Below are 26,774 nucleotides of genomic sequence, written 5' to 3'. Positions count from 1 at the left end.
GAGGCCAGACAGTGATGGCACACACCCTTAATCCTATCACTTGGGATCTCCCACACTGGGAACAGAGCCAGATGTGGTGGCACACACTTTTAATCCCAACACTTGAGATCTCATGCCTTTGCTTGGGAAGCACACAGGCCTTTAATCCTAGGAAGTGATGTCTGGGCAGAGAAAGATATATAAGGCGTGAGAAAACAAGAACTCACTCTCTTGAGGCTGAGGATTTTGTAGAGTTAAGAACGTGGCTGGCTTGTTCTGTTTCTCTGATCTTTCAACTTTCACAACAATATCTGGCTCTGGGTTTTCTATTAATAAGACCATTTAGCAATTCATGTTACAAGTGTATGCTGTTTCATGCCACCCAGTTTCTGGGAAGTTGTATGGCTGCCAGTGGAAATTTAGGCCCATGGCTTGGGAGAATTGAATCAAGCCTATCTGTATTAAGATGCATCAATAAAGCTATGGAGCTTTGCAGCTAAAGAATTTTTCAGGTATCCAAGGGGGAAAAGAAAATCACTGTGTAATGAGGAGAAGTAAGAGAGGCCTTGGATTTCTCATCAGGTGCTGGGTGTTGAAAGACACTGGAAAAATATCCATAAAGTGAGGACTCCACAAAAGTCACCCAGGTCTACAAAAACCAAGCAAGCCATCGTTCCAGTGTGAAGACCTCAGTGAGGCATCTGGGAATGTGGAAGTGCCTGGAGAAGATGGCGCCCATCCTGGAGTACATGCTGAGTTCCCCTGAGAGACCCTCAGGATGCAGCACAGAAGCTGGTCATTTGAGAGCTGGGTGAACAGAGTTTGGACCTGGGCTGGCAGGAGGTGATGAACTTACTTCCTTGTAGGATGCCTCGGCCATTGTGGGAAATACAGCTCTCAAAAGTAAACCCAGGAGCCAGTAAGAGTTCCCGTTGCCAAACATGGCAACCTGAGTTCAATCCCTGGTACCCACATGATGGGAGGAGAGGAGCAAAACTCACAAGGAAGTGTGTCTTAGTCAGTGCTCTGTTGCTGTGAAGAGACACAATGACCACAGCAACTCTTATAGAAGAAAGCATTTAATTAGGGCTGGCTTACGGCTCAGAGGTTTAGTCCATTGCCATCATGGCAGGAAGCACGGTGACATGCAGGCAGACATGGTGCTGGAGAGTAGCTGAGAACTATGCATCTGGATCTACAGGTAGCAGGCAGAGACAGAAAGAGAGACTAGACCTGGCTTGGGCATTTGAAACCCTAAAGCCCACCCCCACTGACACACGTCCTCCAACAAGGCCACACCTCCTAATTCCTGTGAAGTAGCACCACTGCTAATGGCCAAGCATTCAAATCCATTGACCTACAGGGGCCATTCCTATTCAAACTACCACAAAGTGTATGTATACACACACACACACACACACACACACACACACACACACACGCGCGCGCACACACGCGCACACACGCATGATCTATATGGCTAGAAATATATATGGCATGATATACTGGCTTAGCAGGTAAGAGTGCTCACTGCTCATCCAGAAATTAGTTTCTTAGCACCCATGTCAGGTAGCTTACAACAACCTGTAACTCCAGCTCCGGGGATTCAACGCCATCTTCTGAATTCCATGGGCACCCATATACGTGTGTGCGCGCGCACACGCGCGCGCGCACACACACAAATATTTTTTTTTTTTAATGTAAGACTAAAGAGATGGCTAGGTTGGTAAAGACCCATGCAGGCATGAGGACCTAAGTTTGGATCTGTCACACCCACATGAAAACCTGGGCACAGTAGTGCACATTAATAACGCCAGCCCTTGGATGTGGGTGGTGGAAACGAGTAATCCCTGGAGCTGATTACTCAGCCAGCCCAGCTTAATCAAGGCACTCCAGGTTCGGTGAGAGACCCTGTCTCAAAAACTAAAGCAGAAAACAATTGAGGAAGACACCAGACATTAACCTCTGGCCTCCACACATGTTTACTTATATACACATGTACACACAAACATGTTCATACACACACACACACACACGTATACACACATACATGTTCATACATACACACATACACACACACACACACACACACGTACACATACAAATTTTGTTTGGGTTGACCACACACAGACTTCTTGTCATTATTCCATAAACAATATACCTATTTTCATAGAACTGACATTGTGCTAGATACTGTAAATAAGCCAGAGGTCATTTGAAGCATTTGAGGCCAGGTGTGGTGGCAGATGCCTTTTATCTCAGCATTCAGGAGGCAGAGGGAGGTGGATTTCTGTGACTTTGAGACCCACTTGGTTTACATAGTGAGTTCCAGGATAGTCAGGGCTACAGAGTGAGACCCTATTTCTAAATAAATAAATAAAATGTAAATAAATCAAGTATATGGGGTGTATATAGGTCCTGTGCCAGTTGTATAGTATTTTATGTCTGGACTCAAGCCTCTGTGGATTTTTTATATCTGCAGAGGGTCCTGGAACCAAGTGCCTTAGATGCCAGAACCAACTGAGTATAAATGGATATTTATTTGGTGGCCATTGTATGTTTATGAGACACTCAGATACAATCCCTATTGTAGCTTCAGAACTTGGGACTGGTGAACATCAAGTTTTGGCTTGAAGAATTGAATTTCATGTGCACACATCTATTTTGCATTCTTTTCTATCTGAAATCAATCCAAACAACTCTAGAGGTGAGAGAAGCCAGCAGCCCCAGACCATCCCTGCAGAGTTCAAGCTCAACAGCTTTCTATGCTTAGACTATTTCCATGGCTGGCATGCTTATTTTTCTCAGTTCGTCTCACCTCTGTACCAAGGGCAAATAACTGTCCATTCAATGACTATTCAAGTGACTATTTGGTGCCTGGCTCTTTTCTGTACATTGGAGACATGATGGGAGGCAATGTCAAAAGGCCTTGTCATTGAGAGAAAGTCCTGAGATGAAAGGCCAATGAAAATGTCAGGATGGAGTGAGTCACAGAGCTCCTGTGCCTAGAGAGAAGTTGGTTGGTTAAGAGTACATTTGGGGTCACACTGGCTGGGCTCTAACGTTGATTCTGCCACTATAACTGAGAAGGTCAGACTCTCTGTACCTCAGTTTCCCCATCTGTGACATGAGGGTGATGATATCACAGTTCTTGGAGAGCCTTTGAGAGGCTGAACATGTTATTGTAGTGCACTGGACACATGGTGGATGTTATAGAACATCTTTCTGCAGCTATGGGGCTGGACATGACCAGTAGTGCCATAGGAGCAGGAATGAGGAAAGGGAACAGGGTGGTGTGCGCAGGGACAGGGATGGAAGCTCAAAGGGGTGGCCAGGACCACACCATTAAGAAGGTGTTATCAACATGTCTTGGGAGAAGTAGTGCGATGTCACATGGGTACACAGGATCGTGGGTTCCGGGGACAACCTGGTAGTCAGCAAGGCTGGTGTGGCATGAGGTAAGGCTTATCGGAGACCAGCTTGGTGTTCATCATAAGGACTTTCATTTAGACTCTGATAATGGTAGAAGAACAGAGAAGTGACAGGCTCTGACTTAACAGGCCAGAGGCAGTCTGGGTGGGAGCAGAGTGAGGAAGAAGGTGAGGAGACCAGTTAGGAAAAGACAAGAGGTGGCAATGACATGGGCCACCATGGTCCCCATGGAGGTGGTACAAAGTGGGCAGGTGTGAGTGGAACCAGAAGGTGGATGCAATAGGACTGGGTGCTGGGTGGAATGTAGGGACCGAGAGGGAAGACATTGAAGGTTTACCCTCAGCAAATGTTACAGGACTCTGTTAACTGAGATGGCAAAGTCCTGTGAATCTGGCAGATTCCTTTCTGGTCAAGTATATTTATTTCCTGGGTACTACCACACAGCACCACAAACTATGTGGCTTAAAACACCAGGAGTATTTTCTGAGTTCAAGAGACTAAGCATCTGAAATCAAGGTGTTGACAGGACCATTCCTTCTGAGGCAAAGGGTAGATCTGCCTTGCCTCTTCTAGCTCCTGGTCCACCCTATCTCTGCCATCACATGGCATCCCCTGTGCCTCTGTCTTTATGAGAATTTTCCTCTCACAGAGAAGGCCAATTGTGCTGCATTAGGGCCCTACCTAATGATTTTGTCTTAACTTGATCGCTTCTGACCCATTTCTAAACATTGCTCCACTCACAGGGACAGGGATGTTGGGCAGGTGAGCCCAACATCAACACACTGCAAGCAGGTGAAAACCCCCTAGAGTCCTTGAGGGTCTAAGAGGCAGAGTACAAACTCCAGCAGAGAATGCCAGACAGTGAAGTGGAGAGAGGGTCAGTAGGGGAGAAACCCAGCAAGGGTGGCATCCTGGGGTCCAGGAGAAGGTAGGGAAACTGAGTCAAGTGAGAGAAAGTTCTGGGCCTGGCCAAGCTGAGGGGCTGGAGTTAAATTGTTGATGAGTGGTCTTGGATTAAAAACTCACCTACCTAATAGCATTGTCTGTAGTTTGCTAAACTCCGATGTTAAAACCTTTAATATTTAGTCTGTGCTTGTTTCTAAAGTCTGTGTTTATTCACTAAGCAGTTGGTCCATGTCTAGACTGAGGATAGATGTGAGGTGTGAGAGGGTGAATAGTACACTCCACCCTCTGGGGACCAGTGTTTACTGGAGAGGTGAGTCATACGATTAATATACAGGGCAACATCTTAGTGTCATTAGCCACCAGGTAGCTGCAAATTACATAGCATCCCACGCCCACTAGATGGCTAAACATAAAAAGACCAGGGCCACCAACTTTTATTGGGGAGCATGGAGCACATGAGCCCAGTGGACCATAGCACATTGCCGTGGGGGTACAACTCCTGCATCTAGGCTTGGGAACTGTTCCCGTAGCTTTTTATTTAAAGGCATCTACCCTCTGACCCAGCAGGTGTTATTCCCAAGAGAAATAGAAACACATCCACAAAAAGACAGAAACGTCCAGGCAGCCTTATCTAACAGCCTGAAGCTAGAGGTACCTCAGCTGCCCATCAGGAGAAGCAGAGACAAGTGATGGACAGCCTGGTGATAGAAAGAAAAGAGCAGATACTCCACAGCATCTAAAAATCTCAAAAGCAGCTGAGCCAAAATAGAAGAAACCACATGGTTACAGAATGCTAAAGAACAGGTGAAGCCCACCTGTTCTAATAGAAGACAGAAAGTGGCATCTCCCAGGGAAGAGGGCAAAGAGAACAAATGGACATTTAGGGATAATCGGGGTTTTACAGATGTCTTGGCTTGGGTGTAGATCCAGCCCAAACTCACCATCAGACCTCTGGCAACTTGAGTTTTTGTTTGTTAGAGACAGGGTCTCACTGTGTAGCCCAGATTAGCTTCCAATCCACCATCCTTCTTCTCCAGGCTCTGTAGTCCCGGGATTGCATACATCCATCACTGCCTTTTCATTACACCAAAATTAGACTTTAATAAAGCTGTTTGCTGGAGCAAATCTCAGTGGTCAACAGCATAGACTGGTCTTTCAGAGAACCCAGGTTCAGTTCCCAGCACCCACACTGCAGTTCACAACCATCTGTCACTCCAGTTCCAGGGGCTCTGACACCCTCTTCTGAACTCCACGGGCAGTAGGTACACATGTGGTGCATTTACATACATTCAGGCAAAACACCCATGAAATGAAAATAGATTCTAGTAAGGAGATACTGTGATGAGTGTCTTTGGGGACTCAGCAGGGAGATGAAGGAAAAACCAATAGTGAGGGAGGTTCCTGGGGAACAGAGACCATAGTGCTCTGATACTCCAAGAAATAGTTGGAAAAGCAAGAATTTCTCAGCCAGGGATGAACCTGAGCAAAATTCCATGAGTGACTAAGGAGCTGGCTGTGTAACTTAAAATCCTCCACCCCTTGTTTAACAGATCTGTTTGGAAGGTTTCTGTGTATCTGAGGCAGATCCCACTTGGCTCTGTTGTAACAGCATCTTCCTGAGCTGTGTTGGGTTTTTCATATAATTTTATATGTCATTTTCTAACAACATTTCTCCCTAAATCAGTAGGGAGATTGGTTTTTGCCAATCAATAAATTGTTGTGCTTTGTACTTCTTCAAATAACTCGAAGCTTTCCATTTCTTTTCTCCTTAAAAAACAAAAGCTACAGATTCTTGTGGACACTGGAAGCAGTAACTTCGCTGTGGCAGGTGCCCCACATTCCTACATAGACTCCTACTTTGACTCAGAGAGGTGAGTGGTTAATCCACAGCTTCGGTGACTGGCCTTGGGGGTGTGTCCTGGGTTGACATCTTTGCAAATGTATTAGAACAAAACAGCTAGAAGACCATCTATCTCATTTCAAGAGAGCTGTGTACATGTGGTATGCTTGTGTATCTGTGTGTGTGTTTGTGTGTGTACATGTGTGTAAATGAATGCACACAATATGTGTACTTCTTCTTCCAGAGAATCTATATCAGGTACCCCTGATAGCCTTCGAGAAATTTGCCTTATGAAATTTCAACGTGTTTCTTGGTTCCACAGGAGCTGCATTTCACAGTGTGGAAAAGTAGTTGCAGAGCGAGCCCACCCATGTGTGTCCCACCCACTGCCTATCAGGCTCCACTCAGGTGCCAGGAATGTCAGGGTCTCCTGTTTGCACAGCTGAAGAGAGGGCAGTGACAGCCTGTGCCAGGTGGCACCTCACCGCACCTCAGTACAATAGCGCTGGCCTCTCCCTCAAGAAACATAGCTCTTCTGTATGGCTCCACATAGCGATAAAATATCAGGTTGATAATCCAGGCACAACACCTGGCCAGTGATTATTTTGGACCCAAGATGATTACAACATGCCCAAAAGTTATTGTTATACTGTGAGCATGTGTGTGGAGTGGGTGGAGTTTCTGTGTGTGTGCCAGTGGGGTTGGGTTATGTGTGTGCCAGCTGGTTGGGTTCTGGTGGCTTTGCTGTTCTGTCCTGGTCACACTGCTGGTTCACCCTATGTGGGTGATTCACTCTATATGGCCCTTCTCCCCCCCCTTCCATCACACTCTTTGGACTGCTGCACTGGAGCAGGACAGACCTCTCATGTTTAACCCTGTAGCCTGGGAGATGAAGGAGCAAGGAGTCTTCCTGAATTCCAGCTTCCAGACCTTAGCCTAATACTGGCACCTTGCCACAAATGCCTTGTAATGTTCCTACATGAGATCAATGACCTTATAACGACCACATACATAATTCTTATGAGTCTGAGATAGTGCAGGTGTTGCATATCTGATCCAAAAACCTGAAATACCCCCAAACCTGAAGTGCTTTGAGCAGGCACAGGATCCTGCAAGTGGCAAGTTCCATTCCTGACCCCAGGCTAGTCACAGCACGAATGTACCAAAACTACTGTATGCAGTGACCTTCAGGCCACGTTTTTAAGGGGGGTATGTGTGTGTGTGTGTGACACAAATCAAGTTTTCATTTAGGAGTAGGTCTCCTTCCCCAGGAATCTCATTATGTATATGCAAACATTCAGAAAAAACTTAATCTGAAATACTGGTCTCAAGTATTGGGGGGGATGCTACACCAAGCCTAAATGAGGTGATATAAGTAAAGTACTCAGTACATGATATGAGCATGTCCAATGAGAGGCATGCAGAGGATGCTGGAGGCTGCACACCAGTGTGGATGCAGGCCCCATGTGACACAGAACCAGTGGAGGCCATTTGGGCAACTGGCTTAAACTGGTTACCTGGTTATCTTGGGTAGTTGATGAGATTTTCTAAAATGAAGAAGAATTTTCATGAGCTTAAAAATACAGTGTCAACTGCCTTCCATTCATGTATTAGTTGATGATCCAATGCGTGTTAAATCTGCCCATGATACTTAGGGTGAATGAGAAAGGGAGGTGCCCCGACTCACACAAATAGCTTTCCACCCACATGCATGCCAGGGGACTTGAGGAAGCCCTGTGACAGGTGGATGGTTCTGGGTTTTTTAAGAGATGTCCTGCCTCTTCTAGGATTGCACCATTCCCAGCATAGCCCAAAGCAGGGCAGCACATTCCCTTCCGAGACCCACTCCCCTTGCAGACTAGGAAGTCCAGGCTCACAAATCTGAGGCAGGTGCATAGCCCACCCTCCCAGCAGTGCAGTAGTTCTTTCCTTATCACACATCTGTTGGCATAAGAGTCACAAGAAGGAATCTGTAATGCTGGAGCTGGTGTGAGTCAGGGTGATGTGGACAGATAGATGCTGATGGTGCACTGTAAAGGCAATGTCTAGCCAGGAGGCAACTATCTGGCAGCCCCTTGGCAGCTTCATTCTCAGCTCCATCGGGGCCAAAGTGCACCCAGGCATCCTTTGACAAGACCATGCAGTTGTTGAAATGTGCCAGGGTAAATAAAAGTTACTGTTGCTGATGCTGTGTACTCTATCACTCAGTGTTCATGAGTCAGTTGCAGACAGGATGGCAGCTTTCTCACGGACCTCCTGCTGTGTCTGTTGTTAGGATGAACTGTGGTTCTCACTCAGGCTCCAGCAGGTCTCCTTTTTTTTTTTTTTTCCCTGCTTTGTGCTCCTCCTTCAGGTGAACTTTGTGTTTCTAGCCCGGTGTGTGGGAGGTGGGCAGAAATTCCCTTTATCCTGTGCAGTAGGCTGGGCTTCTCAGGCCTGCCTTCATCTGAGTCAACAGGAGCTCCTGAGCTTTGCACTGTTGGCTGTGACTGGTCAGCCTTCCTCCCTGCTAAGCCCACAAAAGAACATAGACACCCCCTCAGCTCTGCCACCTCAGATCTATTTCCCCCACTTTTAAGTAAATAAAAGAGGAACGGTAGAACACACCCGGGTCTAGGAAAAGCAGGACTTCCCTCTGTGCTGTGTCTGCCACTTCCGCCTTCTTCTTGGTGAGGACTGAGATTGGTGGGAAATTGCACTTAGAGTCAATGCAGACATAATTATTATAAAGAATATTTGCTCTCCATGTAAATTATCATTTGTCTAGTACTTTTGCTGATGTTGGCCATGGTGAGGTTTTTTAACCACTGTATCTGATGGAAGCCAGAGAACAGTCTCTTCCCTTCTGGATCTCTGACAAAGGTGCCTTTGTGGAGATGTGGCCCCCTGCCCTGCAGTGTTTGAGTATCGACTTGGTCCTCTGATTTCTTCGTTATAATAAGGCTCCTGGTTGGGCATGGCAGCCTGATTCAAGTCCCCAACCTTCAGATATTCAGGTTTTGTGCTTCCTGAAGCATCGTGCAGTAATTGGAGATTTGGCTCAGGGTTCTTTGAGAAGATCTCTTTGATTTATGGAAGATGAGGGGCCACTGTGAGTCATTTGTGTGACTTGTCCCCATCATGAGCTCTTTGCAGTTGTTGAATGTCCCAATGTGTAACTATGCAGCAGCAGGGAAAGGGCTTCATGTTTTTCAAATGCATTTTCTTTTCAGCCAATAAAATGGCCTCCAAGAAACTGGCTTGGTGAAAGATCCCATATGTGCCTCACTTAGCCTCTGTCATTCAGGAGCCTAAGCATGCTTGTCTATTAACGTTGCCTCACTCCTGCACTCCATCTGGGGTGAAACTCACAGAAACACTGAAGCAATGAACCAATTCATTTTGTGCAAGGATGCCTGGAAGTGAGCTTAGGGAACTGAAGGACCACCTGGTGATGTCTTTAAAGAGGTCAGAGGGACACACAGATGCCTTCACATGCAGTAGGGGACAGTTCTTTCTCTTGGTTGCCCAGATAACTTTTCAAGACTGTCTGTGGTTGACCTGTCCATCAGGGGCTGGCTTCTTTGGAGCCTGGGAGCTTGAACCACCAGGCCAAGCTCAAGGTTCCCATCCATTCATCTCTGGTGACTTCTGAAATCACTGACAAGTCACAAGGTCCAAATCGCCAAGTCCACTGGTGCCAAACTCTGTAGCATGAATTTTAACAGTTCTTATTAATAAGATCAAACCCGAGGCCAGTTATTGGGGTAAATGCTGGAAGGTCAGAGTACCAGAACAAGCCACAGCTATCTCACCTTGCCAATTCCTCAGCTGGTCCTGTTTCCTCAGACTGGAAGCTTCTGTGTCCTCATCCCAATGGCTCTCAGCTGAACTGCTGCTAGAAGCCTGAATGCTTAACCAGCCAAAATGCTTAACCAGGCCAAATGCCTCTAGTTTCTGGTCCTCACACCTTATAAACCTTTCTGCTTTCTACCACCACTCCACCATGCCTGGCTGTTTCCAATGAGGCCTTGAACTCACAGAGATCCAGAGGGATTTCTGTCTCTGGAATGCTAGGATTAAAGGCGTGTGCTAACATTTTCTAGCCTAAGTATCTTGTGGCTTTTCTGTTCTCTGACCCCAGGTAAGTTTATTAAGGTACACAATATTTTGGGGAACACAATACCACCACAAAACTCCGCAATGTGCACAGAAATATTATGAAGAAGCCTTTAGGAGCCTCGGCATACGCTGGGTGGGGTGGCTCAGGAGAACCAGAGCTGATGCAAGACTCGCCTTTGAAGTCAGCAACTCCGCCTTTTCCATGTTCTCTAGAAACAATGGTGGCTTTCTCTTGAGACAAGATGGACTGAAGTTCTGTTCTTGGCTTCAACTGCTCTCTCCTTTAGTTCTGCTTTCCTTAAACTCTCTGAACAGAGGCAGAATGTCTTCTATATCTCATTCAAAGTGTTTTTATTGCTGTGAGAAGACTCATTCCTGGCCACCCACATCCCTGACTGTTTGCCATGCCTGAGCATCTGGAATGGAGGCCTTGCAAGTGCTGCCCATCCAGCATTTTCTCCTGACGTGATTAATGTGAAAAGCACGTGAGAGCAGAAACCCAGTGTCAGAAAAGTAGGATGTTAGCAAATGAAGATACGGAAATCACTTTAAAGTGCTGGAGATGATATGCTAATAACCTAGGGCTGCTCATGATGCTGCCCAGGCTTCCCCTTACTCTTTCAGATTCAGTAAAGGAGCCCCAAAGAGGGTGAGCTTATAATTTAGAGTTTTCCTCCATTCTCTCAGAAAATGTTTTCTACAGGGGTGGCCACTGATCATGTGGAGCTATTTAAATTAATTAGTGCTAAATGAAATGAAATAAAAGTTCAGCCTTCTGGCACCATCACATTCCAGTAGCTGCATGTGGCTTCCATAATGAATGAGAGAGACATGGATCAGCACCATCATCAGAGCAGGTTCTGTTGGACAGTGCTGGTCCAGATCACAGCATTGAACCATTTAGAAGCCTGTTGCCCAGGGATCTGAAACAACACTTCTGCCTCTCCCCCCATAGTTGATGCATATCTTCTGCATCAGGAATGGTTGCCCCCTTTTTAAGAAACAGTCAGACTTTAAGTTTAGGATACTCGGCGATATCATCCTATAGGTGTATTTTCTAGAACAGCCTTGAGTTTTCTAATGGTAGCTCATAGGTTGGAGAAAGCTAGGAATCCCTTTGATAATTACACTAATTGTAGCTGTTTTGTTGCAGACTTGTTGGGAGCCAGGATTTTGTTCTAAATTTGTCACACATTAACCTTTCTGGTCTGCATAGGTAGTCTCAGGAAGTACAGTCCCAGTTTATCCTAGAATACTAGAGGACTAAAGCACACAATTCAATTTGCTTGTTCCAGAATAATACAGGTAGTGAGTGAGTGAGCTTGTATGTGGTCTGTGGTACTGTAATTCTTACTGCCTTTTTGTTCTCTGCAAGTGGCATGGTACTATCCATGTAAGGCATCTGCAGGAAACCCAAAGACATGCTGTGTAGATGTGATGCCAGCTCAGGTTCTTATTCCAAGGAACATGCTGAAGCCTAGATGAGATGAAAATAAAACACTGTTCAAAGCCCAGCTTGGGGAAGTGATGGGGGAAAACAGCTGATCTGCTAGTTAGTTCAAAGGGTCCACCATTGTAGACAGTGGGCCAAATCTGACTGGCTACTGTTTTTTATAAATAAAGTTTTATTGGGGGCACAGCCACACTCATTTGCTTCTTATGGCCTATGGTCATTCCCTTGATACAGCACCACAGCTCAGTACCTGCTACCGAGATGATAAGGTGAACAAATCCAAGAACATTACTTTATAGACATTTCATAGAAAAGGTGTGCCAACTCCTGTGCTAAGTCACTCTGTGGGCATTTCTGAACTTGACTTGTATGCTTCTGTTCTCTCTTCAGTCAGTTTGGCATGGTGATGGAGCCATGCTGCTAGCTGATTGACACCAGGTTGGATGGTTTCCTTTCAGGGAAGAGGTGGTCAGTAAGAGGCTCCCAATGGTGTTGAAGTTGACAATGTGGGCAGAAAGCAAACAAACTAGGAGCACCCTGTACATGATGAGTGTAGATGAAAATTTCCCTCCTGCCTGCCTGTTCCCAAATACCCAGCAGCCGCTTATACATAATTGACTTGGAGGCTTAATATTATTTGTGAGAATGGTGCTTTAGTCAACATGGATACCGCTTTCTACTGAGTATCACTTCCTATAGACTGTATAGGACCACTGTAAACCATGATGACTGGCTGTGCCACAGTTGTGGTTCAAAGAGCAGAGGCCTATAGACAGAATACCACCAACTTTTCTTTTCTCTTGCAGATCCAGCACTTATCACCCCAAGGGCTTTGATGTCACTGTGAAGTACACACAGGGAAGCTGGACTGGCTTTGTTGGTGAGGACATTGTCACCATCCCAAAAGGCTTCAACAGCTCTTTCCTGGTCAACATTGCCACTATTTTTGAGTCCGAGAATTTCTTTTTGCCTGGAATTAAATGGAATGGAATTCTCGGACTTGCTTATGCTGCCCTGGCCAAGGTAAGGCAGGTCTATCTGTTCAAGTTAATCAGATGAAGCAATGAGGCTGTGAAAACTAGTCATTAAAGGGACCGGCACAGGGGTCCTGGGTTGTCCTGGGTGGTAGCTGCTAAAAGTCACAATGAGACAAGTGTTCACACAATGAAGTTTCCAGTCATGTTTGCAGCTTAGGGTAACTTCCTTTAAGATATAATGTGTGGAAATCCACAGAGGTTTCCTAGTGAGAACTTAAAGAGTCTGAGAATCTGAGCTTGCTTTACCCAGCAGGGCTGCATAAGGGGATGATGAGACCACGGGCATGGTTACCAGGTGTTTGGAAGGGTCTACACTTGGCTGTGCAGTGTGCTTTGATCTAGCAAGGGGGAGGTCTTTTGTCCTGCCCCTTGGCATTGTTATAAAAAGCCCTTTTGAAGAGGCAGAAGAGGCCGTTGGGTATTGATCCAGGTCCTCCCAAGGCTATCCTGTGATCCTTCTCGTTGCTGTCTTTCTATCTCTCCTCCTCATAGGAACCCTTTAAAATGTGGGAGCTGGCCTCCCACATAATGTTAGTTTTGTGTGTGTGTGTGTATACACACACACATGTGTATATGTGTTGGGGATGCGCATCACACAAATGAATGGAGGCCAGATGTTGGTATCAGGCGTCTTCCTCACTTACTCTTCACCTTATTTTTTTAGACTCTCTCTCAGTGAACCTGTAACTTGCCACTTCAGTTAGGCTGACTAGCCAGCAAGCTTCATGGAACCCCTATCTGCACCCACTCCAGTGCTGGGATTATTGGCATGTGCTGCTGCTATATCTGGCTTTTTACATGAGTTCTGGGGAATCAATCTTAGGTCCTCATGCTCCTGCTTGTTATGCTCCTGCAGGTGTTATGCACTTGAGCAAAGCAGAAGGGGTCACCCATCCTGGCACCGCTAGTGGGCACCATTCCCTGGCTTAGTGGCTTAGGCCTAAACTTTGAGCCTTAGCTTATTGCAGGGAAGAGTGTAGCCACATGAGCAGTGGCCCTGTGTAGCCTAGGGCAATCCAGAAAAGATTATTCACTCACCCTGCGGAATATGTGCTCAGCTCCAGTCTATTTACAATGGTGTGGGGGGGGGGGCAACAAATGGGGAATTCCAAGCCCTTGGATTCTCCTGGAGAAACGGGCTACCAAGTGCCTGTTAGACCCCAGGCAGAGGACATCACAAGATAGCCATTCATGCAGCTCATGTTCCTGTGAGGCAGACCCTGTGAGGCCCGTGTGTTTCATTTACATGTGTGGTTGCTTCAGTGAAGATGTTTAGCATCCATTGATACATGAGCCCCAGGCCACTCTCACTCTGTTGCAGAGCCAGGACGGGCTCAAGAGCCCCTTTGTCCTTGGCGCTGTGGACAGACTTCATTGATGTGAAGACTGGTGTGGAACCTGGCTTCCTAAGTCCCCTTCTGCTGACAGTATGACCTTGGGCAAATCATATCTTTAATGGTTGGAAATGAAGGATGAGATGCCTTTAATGCTAATTATTCTGAAGAACAGTCCTAAATTAAATGGAATTAATAATGTGTAAAGCCTTCATGAGAACAGACTACTTAGGGGTTTCTGTGGAGGCATTCAGCCTCTCCACGTGACCTTTTTATCTTTTCATCCATAAAATCCCAAAGTTACTGACAGCTAGTTTCAGGCTTGCCATTGGATGATCTAGTAATAGTCTCTGTAGGGAGTGGGCTGCATCTAGAAGGACCAGTTGGATGGCCTAGTTCAGGTGTCCTACCCCTGAAACAGTATGGCTGGCCAAGGACTGGGTAGTAATTCTAGTATGGGTGCCCTAGTGGGTCCCAGATAGTTCTCCAGAGCCTACACATCACAGCCACTAGGGGGCGTCTTATGCTGCAGATGCCAGGCCCCACTGCACACCTCCTTGGATCTGGATCCTTCAGGGCTGGTTCTGAACAGCTCTAGATTTTTTTAGTCCCTGAGAGATTTGCAGGCCCAGGGCCTAAGGAAAAAATGACTCATAGAATAACATCATGTTTGAACTATGCATGTGTCAGGCTGTAATGAGTCTTTCTCTGTCCTGCCAGCCAGCTCCCAAATCTTGACACAGAGACTTATTATTAATTATGAAAGCTTGGCCTTAGCTTAGGCTTGTTTCTAACTAGCTCTTATAACTTAAATTAACCCATTTCTGTTACTCTACATGCTGCCATGGGCTCGTGGCTTTTACCTCTCCTGCATGTTCTGCTTTCTCTGCGTCCAGCTGGTGACTTCCCCTTTCTTCTTTCCAGAGCTCTCTTTGTCCAGAAGTCCTGCTTATACCTCCTGCCTAGCTATTGGCCATTTAGCTTTTTATTAAACCAATCAGATGACATATCTTTGCATAGTGTAAACAAATATCTTGTAACATCAGGCTTTTTAGATACAAAGACCTTGGACCTCTTAAACCCCAGAACAGGTCTGAGACAGGCAACTGTGGTCACAGTTGCCAGATAAGGGAACAAAAAACTAGTCAAACTAGTCAGGACCAGTCTAAGGATGGGCCAGACATGAAGTAAGCATTCATCCTCTGCTGCCTTTCAGGAAGGAGGTCCCAGATGAGTTCCCGACAGGCCCCGCCCACCCTTGGTGAACTTCGTCTTTCAGTCCTTTCAGACACGTAGCCCTTCTGCAGAGATCACATGGGGAGCCCTTCTGCAGAGATCACATGGGGAGCCCTTCTGCAGAGATCACATGGGGAGCCCTTCTGCAGAGATCACATGGGGGCAACCAACCCCGTAGTGCCACGTGGACAATGCCAATAGGGTCAGACATATGCAAGCAAGCCAGATTCCACGCCCAAGCCAAATAAGGAGTTGTTTATCCCAGAGAACACCTGCCATCAGGAAGGCAGAAGCCGGATGCCGATGCCATCTTTGAGGCATGGCCATGCACGGCTCTCCACAGTTCCCCCTTTATTGTTTTAAGCAGCAGGCAAGACCAGAGGGCTAATCTCTGCCAAAATACAACTTGGACATTGTACTGGTGTTAGTCCAGGTGTCATCCACCCAGAGAACACTTGACCCGTCCGATACCCTTTTTTGCAGAGGTGGGAATTAGGGTATCAACCCACATGCAATTAGACTTGCTCTTCTTGGGTTTTGCAATACAGCTAGACCCAAGTGCAGTGCACTAGCCTTGCATCCTGCGCGATCAAGCTTTTAATGAGGCCAGCCAGGCCTGGGGAGACTGTCCAGCCTCTATGGCTGTAAAGGCTTGGATAATCATGGCTGCATTGCGCTGCTGAGAAACCCTTAAACGAACAATGCACCACAGGCACATCAGGGAGACAAGCACCAGTAGGCCTGCCAGGGCACCTAATCCCGCCCACTCCCTCAAAAAGGTGATAGAATTTTGCAGCCAAGACATCATTTCCGCAGCAGAGGCCAGGTGCACACGAGTGGAGTTGACTGCAATGATCTCATTGCGCAGGATCTGGGTTCTGCTCCTGCAGCAAGTCAACTCAAAAATAAAGCAATACACTAGAAAGGGTATGGCCAGGCTTTTATAAGAGCCCAGAGTAGTCGATCCTCAGCTGCTCCTGCTGGCACGCTTGTCAGAATCAGGGCTATCAGGATCAGGCACATCAGCTTCCAGGGTGTCATCACGTTTCTCCATCTGAGGGGCCCCTGGCACCAATCGTTCAGGTACCCAGATAGGGTCTAGCCGGTCCTGTGGGAAAACACAAACAGAACCTCCCGCCTTGCTCCTGATTCTCCACTGCCCCATATATTTGCAGGCCCTGAGGCCGAGGGCCCCAGTCAATAAAGCATATAGTTTTATCTCATTTTAAGTTCAAAAAGTTCAAACAAGAAATAAATTCTGGTATCAGGCTTTCACTTCCAAATATGAAGAGACGTTTTACAACCAAAACTTTCTGCAGTTAATTTTTGTTCAAACAAGCGTCTCTGAACTTTTATTCTCAAGCCAGAGACCTTTTTAGGTAAGTAGTATTCTAAACCGCACCGTTTTTGATGTTAGCTCAGGTTTTTCTGTGTTGCGTTGATTTTCCACAGATCTCAGCTGCGGATGCCTTGTTGTGCTGGTTCTGGCGTCTGCCATTTTTAGCGGCTTTTGGAGCCTTTGAAAACCGCTCAGACTGCCTGCTTTACAGTCTTCTAGGACACTAACTTCTGTATGTCTCAGGTTCTTTCACCACATACATTAAGCTTAGATTCACAATCAACATTTACACCTTTTTACAAACTCGCATATAACATGTGCTTAAGCCTAAACTCACACTCAACATTTACACATTTTTACAAACTCACATATAACATATTAACATCTACTTATTTATACTCTTTAATGAAACTATAGAACTACTTTAGCAAATATATTTCTTATTACTTCTTATATACTTCTTATATTTCTTATATACTTCTTATATTTCTTATTTAAACTTACATTTACAACTAACATCTTATTTAAACTTACATTTACAACTAACATCTTTACTTCTTACAAGCTTATTACTACATGTCTTAAGACTACCTTAGATACTTCTTGCAAGCTTATATTCTTAAAGGAACTCTATGGATCTATCTTACAAACTTATATAGGGCTACCATTAGCATATATTTAACTTAGCAAACATCTAAAGATTTCTTAACACAGATTTAACAAGAGATTAATTTCTACAAACTCACATATCTTATTTTCATCCCGGACAGATTACACTAGAGACTTGATGACCTTAAAATCCAAAGGTTCATGGTATCTCTGTTGAGTCTGGGCATTGAGAAACACTGGGCAAGCTAGCTGCATTTCAGTTCTAACCTGTCTCCAAACCTCCAGGTTACTCTTCTTAATCTTTAATTTCTTTGAAAGGAGCAGCTCGTTAAGAGCCAGAAAAATTTGGGTGCGAAGAAGTTGTGCCCATGATACTAGCAGCACTTTTGCCTTCATCTGCTTTCATTTTCGTTAATTTTCCCGTCCGCTTTTGTCGCGGCTCTACTCTTTAATTTTCCCGTCCGCTTTTGTCGCGGCTCCACTCTTCAATTTTCCCACTTTTGTCGCAGATCCCCACCTTACCTGGGGACTTACCAGTGCACTGCCCTGACTGCGAAGAGTTCTGAGCCTTAAAGGTTCCCCGTACGGGCCACCACTTGTCGCGACCACCTCGACCAGCAAGGAAGACGCAACACCAGGCTCTTCTCCAAGCAGTTTATTCAGGAACCTTGAGACAATCTTCTGACCCCGGGGAAAGCCATCTTCTGACTCTGGGGAAAGCCAGCCCACGCCCTTTATAGCCACTGGGCAACCAACCCCGTAGTGCCACGTGGACAATGCCGATAGGGTCAGACATACACAAGCAAGCCAGATTCCACGCCCAAGCCAAATAAGGAGTTGTTTATCCCAGAGAACACCTGCCATCGGGAAGGCGGAAGCCGGATGCCTGCGCCATCTTTGAGGCATGGCCATGCACGGCTCTCCACAGAGATGGTGCTAAATGCAGGGTAGGATTATAGGAGCAGAGACAGAAGGAGCAAATAGCCAGAGAGAGATGGACTGATCAAGTGAGGAGGCTCCTATCTCATTCATAATGTGTAGAGACCCACAGAGGTTTCCTAGTGAGAACTTACTCAGGGTCCAAGAATCTGAGCTTGCTTTACCCAGCAGGGCTGCATAAGGGGATGATGGGACCAGGGGCATGGTTACTAGGTGTTTGGAAGGGTCTGCACTTGGCTGTGCAGTATGCTTTGATGGCAAGAGGGAGGTCTTTTGTCCTGACCCTTGGTATTATTATAAAAAGTCCTTTTGAAGAGGAAGAGGCCATTGGGTATTGATCCAGGTCCTCCCAAAGCTATCCTGTGTTTCTCTTCTTCACTGTCTTTCTATCTAATATTTTCTTATCCCTCTCTCTCTTCCTCATAGGAACCCTTTAAAAGGTGGGAGCAGGTCTCCCACAGATGGGGCCCTGAACAGGGACTTAGGTTCAGGGACCCCCACAATAATGGGGCTTCAAATTCTCGTGGCTAGTAGCAGCTATTCCTTCAGCGTGATCATGAACAGGCTTTTAGCTGCCACAGCTGAGCATTACATTTGTCTGAAGAAACTGGCAACCCAAGCAGGGTATGGTGCTGCATGCTGGTAACCCCAGCTATTCTCAAGGTCGGATCAAGAGGACTGCTGAGTTGAAGGGCAACCTAGGCAATGTAGTAAAACTCTGTCTCAGGTGAAAGCAAAAACCAAAATTCTGGCAACTCATGGTGGCCAGCCCTGGTGTCTCCCAGCTGTGAAAGCCAAAGTCTAAACTAACTTCCTTCATGGCACCTGCAATGCTAGTCTATTCTAGCCCAAAGCTGTTTACAGAGTGTCCCTTTCACCTTGGACACTCTTGTGAAATGGAGTTGTCCTTCAAACATGTCGCCCCGTGAAGGAGAGGCACTAGACAAAGGAAGCCTGCAATCCTGCAATGGGGAGTGTCCTGACCATTGAAGCCTAAGATGGCTGGAGTACCAGGGGCTGGGATAAGGATGCATGGTCCTTGTAGGTCAGTGGTTATTTGTATGTTGGTTGGCTTTGGAGGTAGGTAGGACTCTTAGAGTAACTGTGTTCTCTTACTCCAAGTATCTAAGCCCAAATCAGTAACCCACTACCACAAGTTCACACACCTTGTATCCTGAAATGGTGATAAACAGCTTGGCAGCATCCTAATAGCTCTTGGAGATATCATACTTTTGTGGTAGAACCTCAAATGCCAGACAAGAGGAAGCAAGATGTGAGACTTCTGCGTGATCACACCCAATTTCAAGCATGTGTTGATTAACCATGAAGACTCTTAAGTAGAAGGACCAAGAATACCAAAAGAGAGGGATGCTGACTGCACCAGCTTATCCTTGTCTTCACAGTGGTCACAAAACAGTAACTGTCTTTCCCACCTTTCTGCAGCCATCAAGCTCTCTGGAGACCTTCTTTGATTCCCTGGTGGCCCAAGCAAAGATTCCAGACATTTTCTCCATGCAGATGTGTGGAGCTGGATTGCCAGTAGCTGGATCTGGTACCAACGGAGGTAGTCTTGTGGGTATCTTTCAGTCTTAAAGGGATGAAAAATCACAAATTGATGGGTTTTCTCTTTTACTAAAAACAAATCAGAACCATTAAACACACAATCTAATTTAGGTACTGGTCAGGCACCCTATAGGAAATGCTTACCCATCACTAAATATTAGGCACCATAACAGGATTTAATGATAATTTAAGAACTTTGTCATACCACCTTTAGAAAATCGATAATGGTCCAGCCATCTAAAAACATGATTCTCAGTACTTCTCCAAATCCCACCCCTGTTGTCTTATTGTCCTTTGAGAATATACAAAGCAGTCGGCTTTCTATGGAAGACGCACCAGCAAGTAAGGGACGTGGAGGGTGCAGCAGATGATCCTCCTCTAGGCGGGGCGTGCACACCTATAATTTCCATGTACTTGATGGGAAGCAGAGCCAGTCTCCTGTCTTCCCTACCCCTTCACTCCCTTCTCTTTGTTCCCCCCACACAGGGACATACCACCCACAAAAATGTTTAGAATGAAATGGAAATAGGGCAGTGTACCCCTTGGGGATGATGCAGGCCAAACTTCCTTGCAGAGGAAGTCAAAGTACAGAAGATAAGAAGGACCCCTCTTTGGGAGGTGTGTCCAGTGCCTGTTCTCACTGCAGCAGGAAGGATCAGCACCAGTCTTTGCCTTCTGCTAGCAGTCCACCTGCCCCAAACACTTTTGTTGTCTCTTTCTGAAGGGACAGGGTGGCCTAGGACTGTGAGGTAACATTGTTTTTGCAATACAATGTCTTGATTAAGAAATCTTATGGTCGGTCTGTTTCCCTCATCTCTGGCTTCTGAGGCAGTAAATCAGGGCCAGTCAGAATGGCTAACTACTCTACTGCATTTGTTTGAGAGAACTCTCAGCATCATGAAGGTGGAGCTGTATGCCTGGGATACCAGTGGAGCATCTTTGTCAGACTAGGGCAAAGTATTGTGGGACATGACCAACACCTCCCTTCCCTGAAGCCTTCTATAAATGGAGAATTTTCAAGCATCACTATTAGCTGTAGAGCATCAGAATAAAGTGAAGGTACTGTTTTGAATGGTGTTTTACGCTGAGTAAATGCTTCTCTTTGAAGCTACTAATGTAACCACTTAGTTTTTACCTCTTACATTTATAACTGTTTTTCTTCCAGGTCCTAGGTGGGATTGAACCAAGTTTGTATAAAGGAGACATCTGGTATACCCCAATTAAAGAGGAGTGGTACTATCAGATAGAGATCCTGAAATTGGAAATCGGAGGCCAGAGCCTCAACCTGGACTGCAGAGAGGTGAGTATGTTCCATTCTTGTTGGATTCTGCCTATAAGTGATGGAGAAGGCTCAGTATTTAACTGGAACCTGGGCATGAACTCATAAGGTAGATCATATTGCAGGGTAGTCGTCATCATCTTTTTCTTTCTTTTTTGTTTTTTTGAGACAAAGTTTCTCTGTGTAATAGCCCTAGCTGTCCTAGAACTCAGTCTGTAGACTAGGCTGGCCTCAAACTCACAGAGATCCACCTGCCTCTGCCTCCTGAGTGCTGGGATTAAAGGTATACACCACTACCACCTGGTGGTGGTATTTATCACAGTCTTTATCTATGTTGAATTCAAATCAGTAAATTACATGCATGCACACACATACACACACACACACACACACACACACACACACACACACTACAGCCTCTGGAAAAATTAGTATAAGGTGCTGAGTATTGAGGATAGTGTCCAACTTCATATTCATCTTCCCCAGCCATCTTGGCCAGATGGTCCCTCAACTCTGTGAAAAGAACCTTTATCAGGAGAGAGAATGGAGATTAAACTGTCATCAGCTTTATCCTCCTTAAATACCCCTCCCCACACACACATACACACACACACACACACACACACACACACACACACACACACACGCAACTTAAGACTCCTAAAGGTGCAGCAGCTTGACAATACCACTAGGAAAACACGAATGCATATCCCATTAGCCGCACACCCAGTCTCACACTGCATTTGGCTTCTTTTGTGTTATGGCATTAAAATTATTACAGTTTGAGGAAGCCTCAGTCTTGTGTGCCAGTTTTAGAATGGCTTCTGAAGCTTACCAGTCAGTGACTGTATAGACCCCTCTAGCACTTCCCCTCTTGTTGATTCCCACATGTCTCCACACTGCCCTGAATTCTCATGATTACGAATACCTCGAATCAATGTTGGTCTACCCCAGTGCTAGAGGGGTAGTTGGGTCCCAAGTCCACATTTCTGCACTGTCAAAGGCCCTTAGTTATCACTGACATCTCCAGGTTTGTATCCAATAAATTAGAATACAAAGTGTGTGTTGTTATTAAATTTCCTTCCCAAATGCAAATAGGGGTGTCCATCAAGAGTTGTCTTTCTCTTTTTTCACTGGTCAAATAATAGAAAAATGGATTTTGAACAGTTTGCAGAAGTGGCTTTTAAAAGGGTCCTTCTAATCTCTGAAGTCTAGTGACCTATCCCTCTGCCCAGCATGAGGGATAGGCAACTTGAGTAGCTCTAAGAAGTCATAAAGCTCTGCCTAGGAACTCTGGGTTGTGGTCCTATTTCTTTCTAGTGCCTCAGATTCCTCATCTATGAAAACACTGGCGTGGATGGCCCCTGACTCCTGAGCTCTCGAGTTAAAATGGCTCATGGTCACCACTGAGCTACGGTGGCTGCATGAAGTTGTCAATGACAGACACAAGTGATGGAAATGGGGTCACAGTACGTGGATGACATATGCAGCCATGCTTAGTGCCTTCCCCTTTTTCTGTTTTAGTATAATGCAGACAAGGCCATTGTGGACAGTGGCACCACTCTCCTGCGCCTGCCCCAGAAGGTGTTCGATGCGGTGGTGGAAGCTGTGGCACGCACGTCTTTGGTGAGTCCCAAGGTGCTTGGGGATTTTCTAGAACACAGCTGTGTGTTGTAAGTCTCTGGACTGCTGCTCAGTGTCCTGAAGATTTTAAAAAGCAGGTTGTTTTGTAGACTGTTGCTTATGGAGCTCACTCATGAAGTTACCTTTTGATAGGAATCCATCCACAAGCAATACCTTCTTGTCAGCTTCAGAGGGTTTGGTTTGGAGTGTGCAATACTTCCAGTGTTCTAATAGTTGAGTTGGCACAAGAATTTTTTTTAATCTGAGGTAAAAATCATCTGCAGAATGATTGTATCATGTGCCTCTTAATGATAGAAATATGGTCTCAGGACAGTATTGCCATGTGATACCCTTGTTATGCAGACATCATGGGGTATATTTAGACAAAACTGGGTGATGTGTCTGTCACCAGACAGAAGGGCAGATAAGATGGCTCACTGGGTAAAGGTGCTTGCCATTCACGTCTGACATCCTGAGTTGGATCCCCAGGACCCATGTAAAGATGGGAAGAAAGAACCAACTCCACAAAGTTGTCCTCCACATGGATACTATTCCACATGTGTGTTCCCTCCCACAATAATAATAATAATAATAATGTCTAAAAAAATAAATGAAACATAAAAACCATAGCATGTTTGTAGCTACTGCTGTATAGAACAGCATATGGCTTTGCAGTAAACTTTGTAAGCAGAAGTACACAAAATTGCCATGGGAAGTGTTGTATGTCAGACAGCTGTTTGCTGTCACTCTGTCCTGGAATTGTCACTCTGCTTTTACACAGCTGTCAGTACAGTAGGTATGCTCACACCAGCTCCACCCCAGACCTGTGAAGCACTGGGCTGTGATGACACAGTGGCTGTGATGTCTCAAGGAGAGAGGAATGGTCCCCCTCCATTATAATCTTGGGCCACTGTTTCCTCATGCTGTCATTGGTATAAAAACTTACCTAGCACATGACTGTGTGCTAAAGTAACAGGAAAGCACAGTTGCATATGTGTCCTTTAAAACGAAACAAATAAGCCCCAAATCTGTTCCCTCTTTGCTCCTCATCCAAACTGGAATGGTGTCTAAACATTGTCTAGAAAGCAAGCCAGTTAGCCAATAACATTTGTTTGATGGCCATATCCTTAAATAATAAATATATCCTGGTTGAGAACAGTGTATTGGTCAGGGTTCTCTAAAGAAACAGAACTGATTGAATATATACGATGTAATAGATTGACCCACAGTAAACCAACAATGGCTGTCAGCTAACAGCCAAGGCTAGCCATCAAAAACAGCATAGCTTTTGAGGCTTGCCTACTGTTTCTCCTAACATCATCTCGGCTTTTCAGTCAGTGCAGACCAACAGTATAGACCAAAAACATCTGTCTAGGGCAGGGGAGATGGCTCAGTGGATAAAGCGCCTGCCGTGCAAGTATGAAGATTGGGATTCAGAGCCCTAGAATCTATGTCAAAGCAGGCAAGTGTGGTGGCTTCCTGTAATTCTGCACTGGGGAGGCAGAGATGGGATCCTCAGAGCAGGCTGGCTAGCTAGACAAGCTGGAATTGGTGAGCTCTGTGTTCAGCAAGAGACCCTGCCTCAACAGAGTGAAGAGCCACTCAAGAAGACACTCCTGTTAACTTCAGGCCTCCACATATATCTTAGTAAGGTTTCTGTGGCTGGGATAAAAACAGCAAGACCAAAGAAACTTGGGGAAGAAAGTTTATTTCAGCTTACAACTTTCAGGTTACGATCCATCACTGAAAGAAGTCAGGGCAGGAACTCATGGCAGAAACCTGGAAGCAGAAGCTGATACAGAGTCCATGAGGAGTGCTGCTTACTGGCTTGTTCCCCATGGCTTGCTCAGCCTGCTTCTTTATAGCACTCAGGACCACCTGCCCTGGGGTGGTCCTCCTGACAGTGAGTTTGGCCTTTCTACATCAATTATCAACCGAGAAAATGTACCACAGGCTTGCCCACAGTCCAGTCAATTAAAGGTCCTTCTTAGATATGTTTAGGTTTGTGTAAGGTTGACATAAAACTAACCAGCACAGTACACATATACACACTTGCAGTTGTACCTGCATATATGAGCATACACAGGTAAGCATACATGCTTTCACTCATTCATACTACATACATACATGAAAAATATATCAGTCTGTGCAGCATTGGGTGTCAGTGGGTATTTATTAATTACTTGCTCATGGCTGGGACACGATACCTCACAGAAAGAAGGATTTATGTTGTTCATGGTTTCAGAGGTGTCAGTTTATCATTGTGGGGAAATTGAGGTGGAGCAGAGAAGCTCATATCATGCCATCCAGGACACAGATAAAGGGAATACAGAAGAAGGCCAGGGCAAGATAAAGCTCTAGACCCTCTCCCAGTGCCCTCTTCCAGCTGGACTGCACCTCCCACCTTAACAACTTCCCCACAATGCCATGATATTCTGAATCCCTCAAGGAAGTAATGTCAGTGAGGTCAGATCCCCAGTACTGAATCACTTCCCAGAAGCCCAGCAAATGGGGGAACACTCCATATTCAATACATACCAAGTAACACTAAGTCCAATCTAGGTTCCTCTATTTGGTAGTAGGGAACCCTCAGGGAGGCTCCCTGCTTCCATCTGTGGGGTTGTTGAGACTGTTTCTTTATATATATTTCCATCTGTCATCTATATCTGTCACCTGTGAATATCTCTATCCCTTCTTCCACTGTGACTTCTCTCATGGCTTGGCTGCTAGGCTGGATGACCTATCAATGGCTACTTGGGAGGCCAGGGTGCCCAGCACTTCTTCATGAAGCGATCAGTTTCCTTTTAACTTACACAGCTTGGCTGGCCAACTGTCCAGCTGTCCCTGCTGCCTCTCTTACTCTGCCATGTCACTGGTGCTGCCCTCTGCTGCTGTTTCTCCATTCTAGCTCGGCCCACACTTCTGAAAGTATGAAAGAAAAGACCCTCTAAAGAGAGGCCTTTTATTGGGACCACGGCTGCAACACCAGGGGAGGTAGCCGCAGAGTGGGTCTCCCAGCTGACTGCCTGTGTGAACCGGAACAGCCTGCTTGCACAGCTCAAGTAGGGGTATTTAAGCCAATCACAGCATTTGTTTGACAACTAACAGACATTTGCTCTGAACCAATGGCAGCCATTTGTTTGGACCAATCATAGCCTTGCCTCTTAGCACCTGTCCAAACAATACCTTTTCTAGACTATCAGGGGAACTGCTCTCTGCCTGGCCAAGGTGGATGTGGTTACAGGATCATCTAGAGTTCATCCAGGCTTGTCACAACAAAAAGTCTGGTAGTAAATGTTTCAAACAGCCCTGGCTTAGGTGGTGACTTTAGTAGTGGGCAGTCCCTGTAGTCCTTGCTAGTCTGAAGGCATCTCTGGAATGTTCTGTGTGGCTAATACCAGCTAAGGGCAGTCTAGTTGGCTGCTAGGCTGATAATTACTTTGCTCAAGACAGGCAGAGCAACAAGGGGTAGTCCTTCAGCTGCTAACTAAGGAGTCAAATTGCTCTGTCCCCAAATCTTTGCTTATTTACAGGAAAATGAACATCAGAGGTGTACTTAATATAAAACTTAATATTAACAGATTTTGTAACTGGTTTTTACAATGTTGACACCTCCCTGTGCCCAGAGAGAGGCAGGTGCCCCTTGTCTTTCTCATGTCTACTCAAGGTCCTCACTAGATGACCAAACATGAGCATGTTGTGCCCAGGGCCTGCATGTGATGCTGGCAAGGGGCTGGAGTGAGACCAAAAGCAGATAACTACGGCCGTGTGTCAGATTCCAGCAGAAATTTGGGAACAAGAGAGGCATCAGTTATTCTGTCCCCAAATTGCAGAAACCTAGATTTATATGGGAAGAGCACCCAGCAAGACAGTGTGCACAGGTTTTGGTTTCCAGTATCAGGCAGTGGTCCAGAGCAGCCATGCCAAAATCAGAACAAATCCGTATCTTTGCCAACAGCTGCTACACCCCAAAAAATGCCAAGTCAGTCTTTCCATGCTGTAAAGTTAGAATGCTTGCTTAAAATCAGACCCTACTTAAAATAAGGAGCATATGCCCAGTGCTTAAATATAAGTATGTTCTGTGAGGGAGTGATGTGAGCGCCT

The 26,774-nt window shown here is 45.8% G+C and overlaps 1 protein-coding gene across 1 annotated transcript in view; it reads left to right on the top strand.

The window, feature by feature from the left end:
• Positions 1 to 26,774, top strand: part of Bace2 (beta-secretase 2) — an 86,449-nt gene that overhangs the window by 40,657 nt on the left and 19,018 nt on the right. The window contains exons 2-6 of the mRNA XM_059277005.1: positions 6,100 to 6,188; positions 12,518 to 12,734; positions 19,649 to 19,777; positions 20,934 to 21,068; positions 22,572 to 22,673. Of these exons, the coding sequence (XP_059132988.1) occupies positions 6,100 to 6,188; positions 12,518 to 12,734; positions 19,649 to 19,777; positions 20,934 to 21,068; positions 22,572 to 22,673 (672 nt within the window). The remainder of the gene's footprint in view (positions 1 to 6,099; positions 6,189 to 12,517; positions 12,735 to 19,648; positions 19,778 to 20,933; positions 21,069 to 22,571; positions 22,674 to 26,774) is intronic.

This window comes from Peromyscus eremicus, chromosome 12, assembly GCF_949786415.1.
Source record: "Peromyscus eremicus chromosome 12, PerEre_H2_v1, whole genome shotgun sequence".
In the NCBI taxonomy this organism is placed as follows: domain Eukaryota; kingdom Metazoa; phylum Chordata; class Mammalia; order Rodentia; family Cricetidae; genus Peromyscus; species Peromyscus eremicus.
This window is presented reverse-complemented; position numbering and strand designations above follow the sequence as displayed.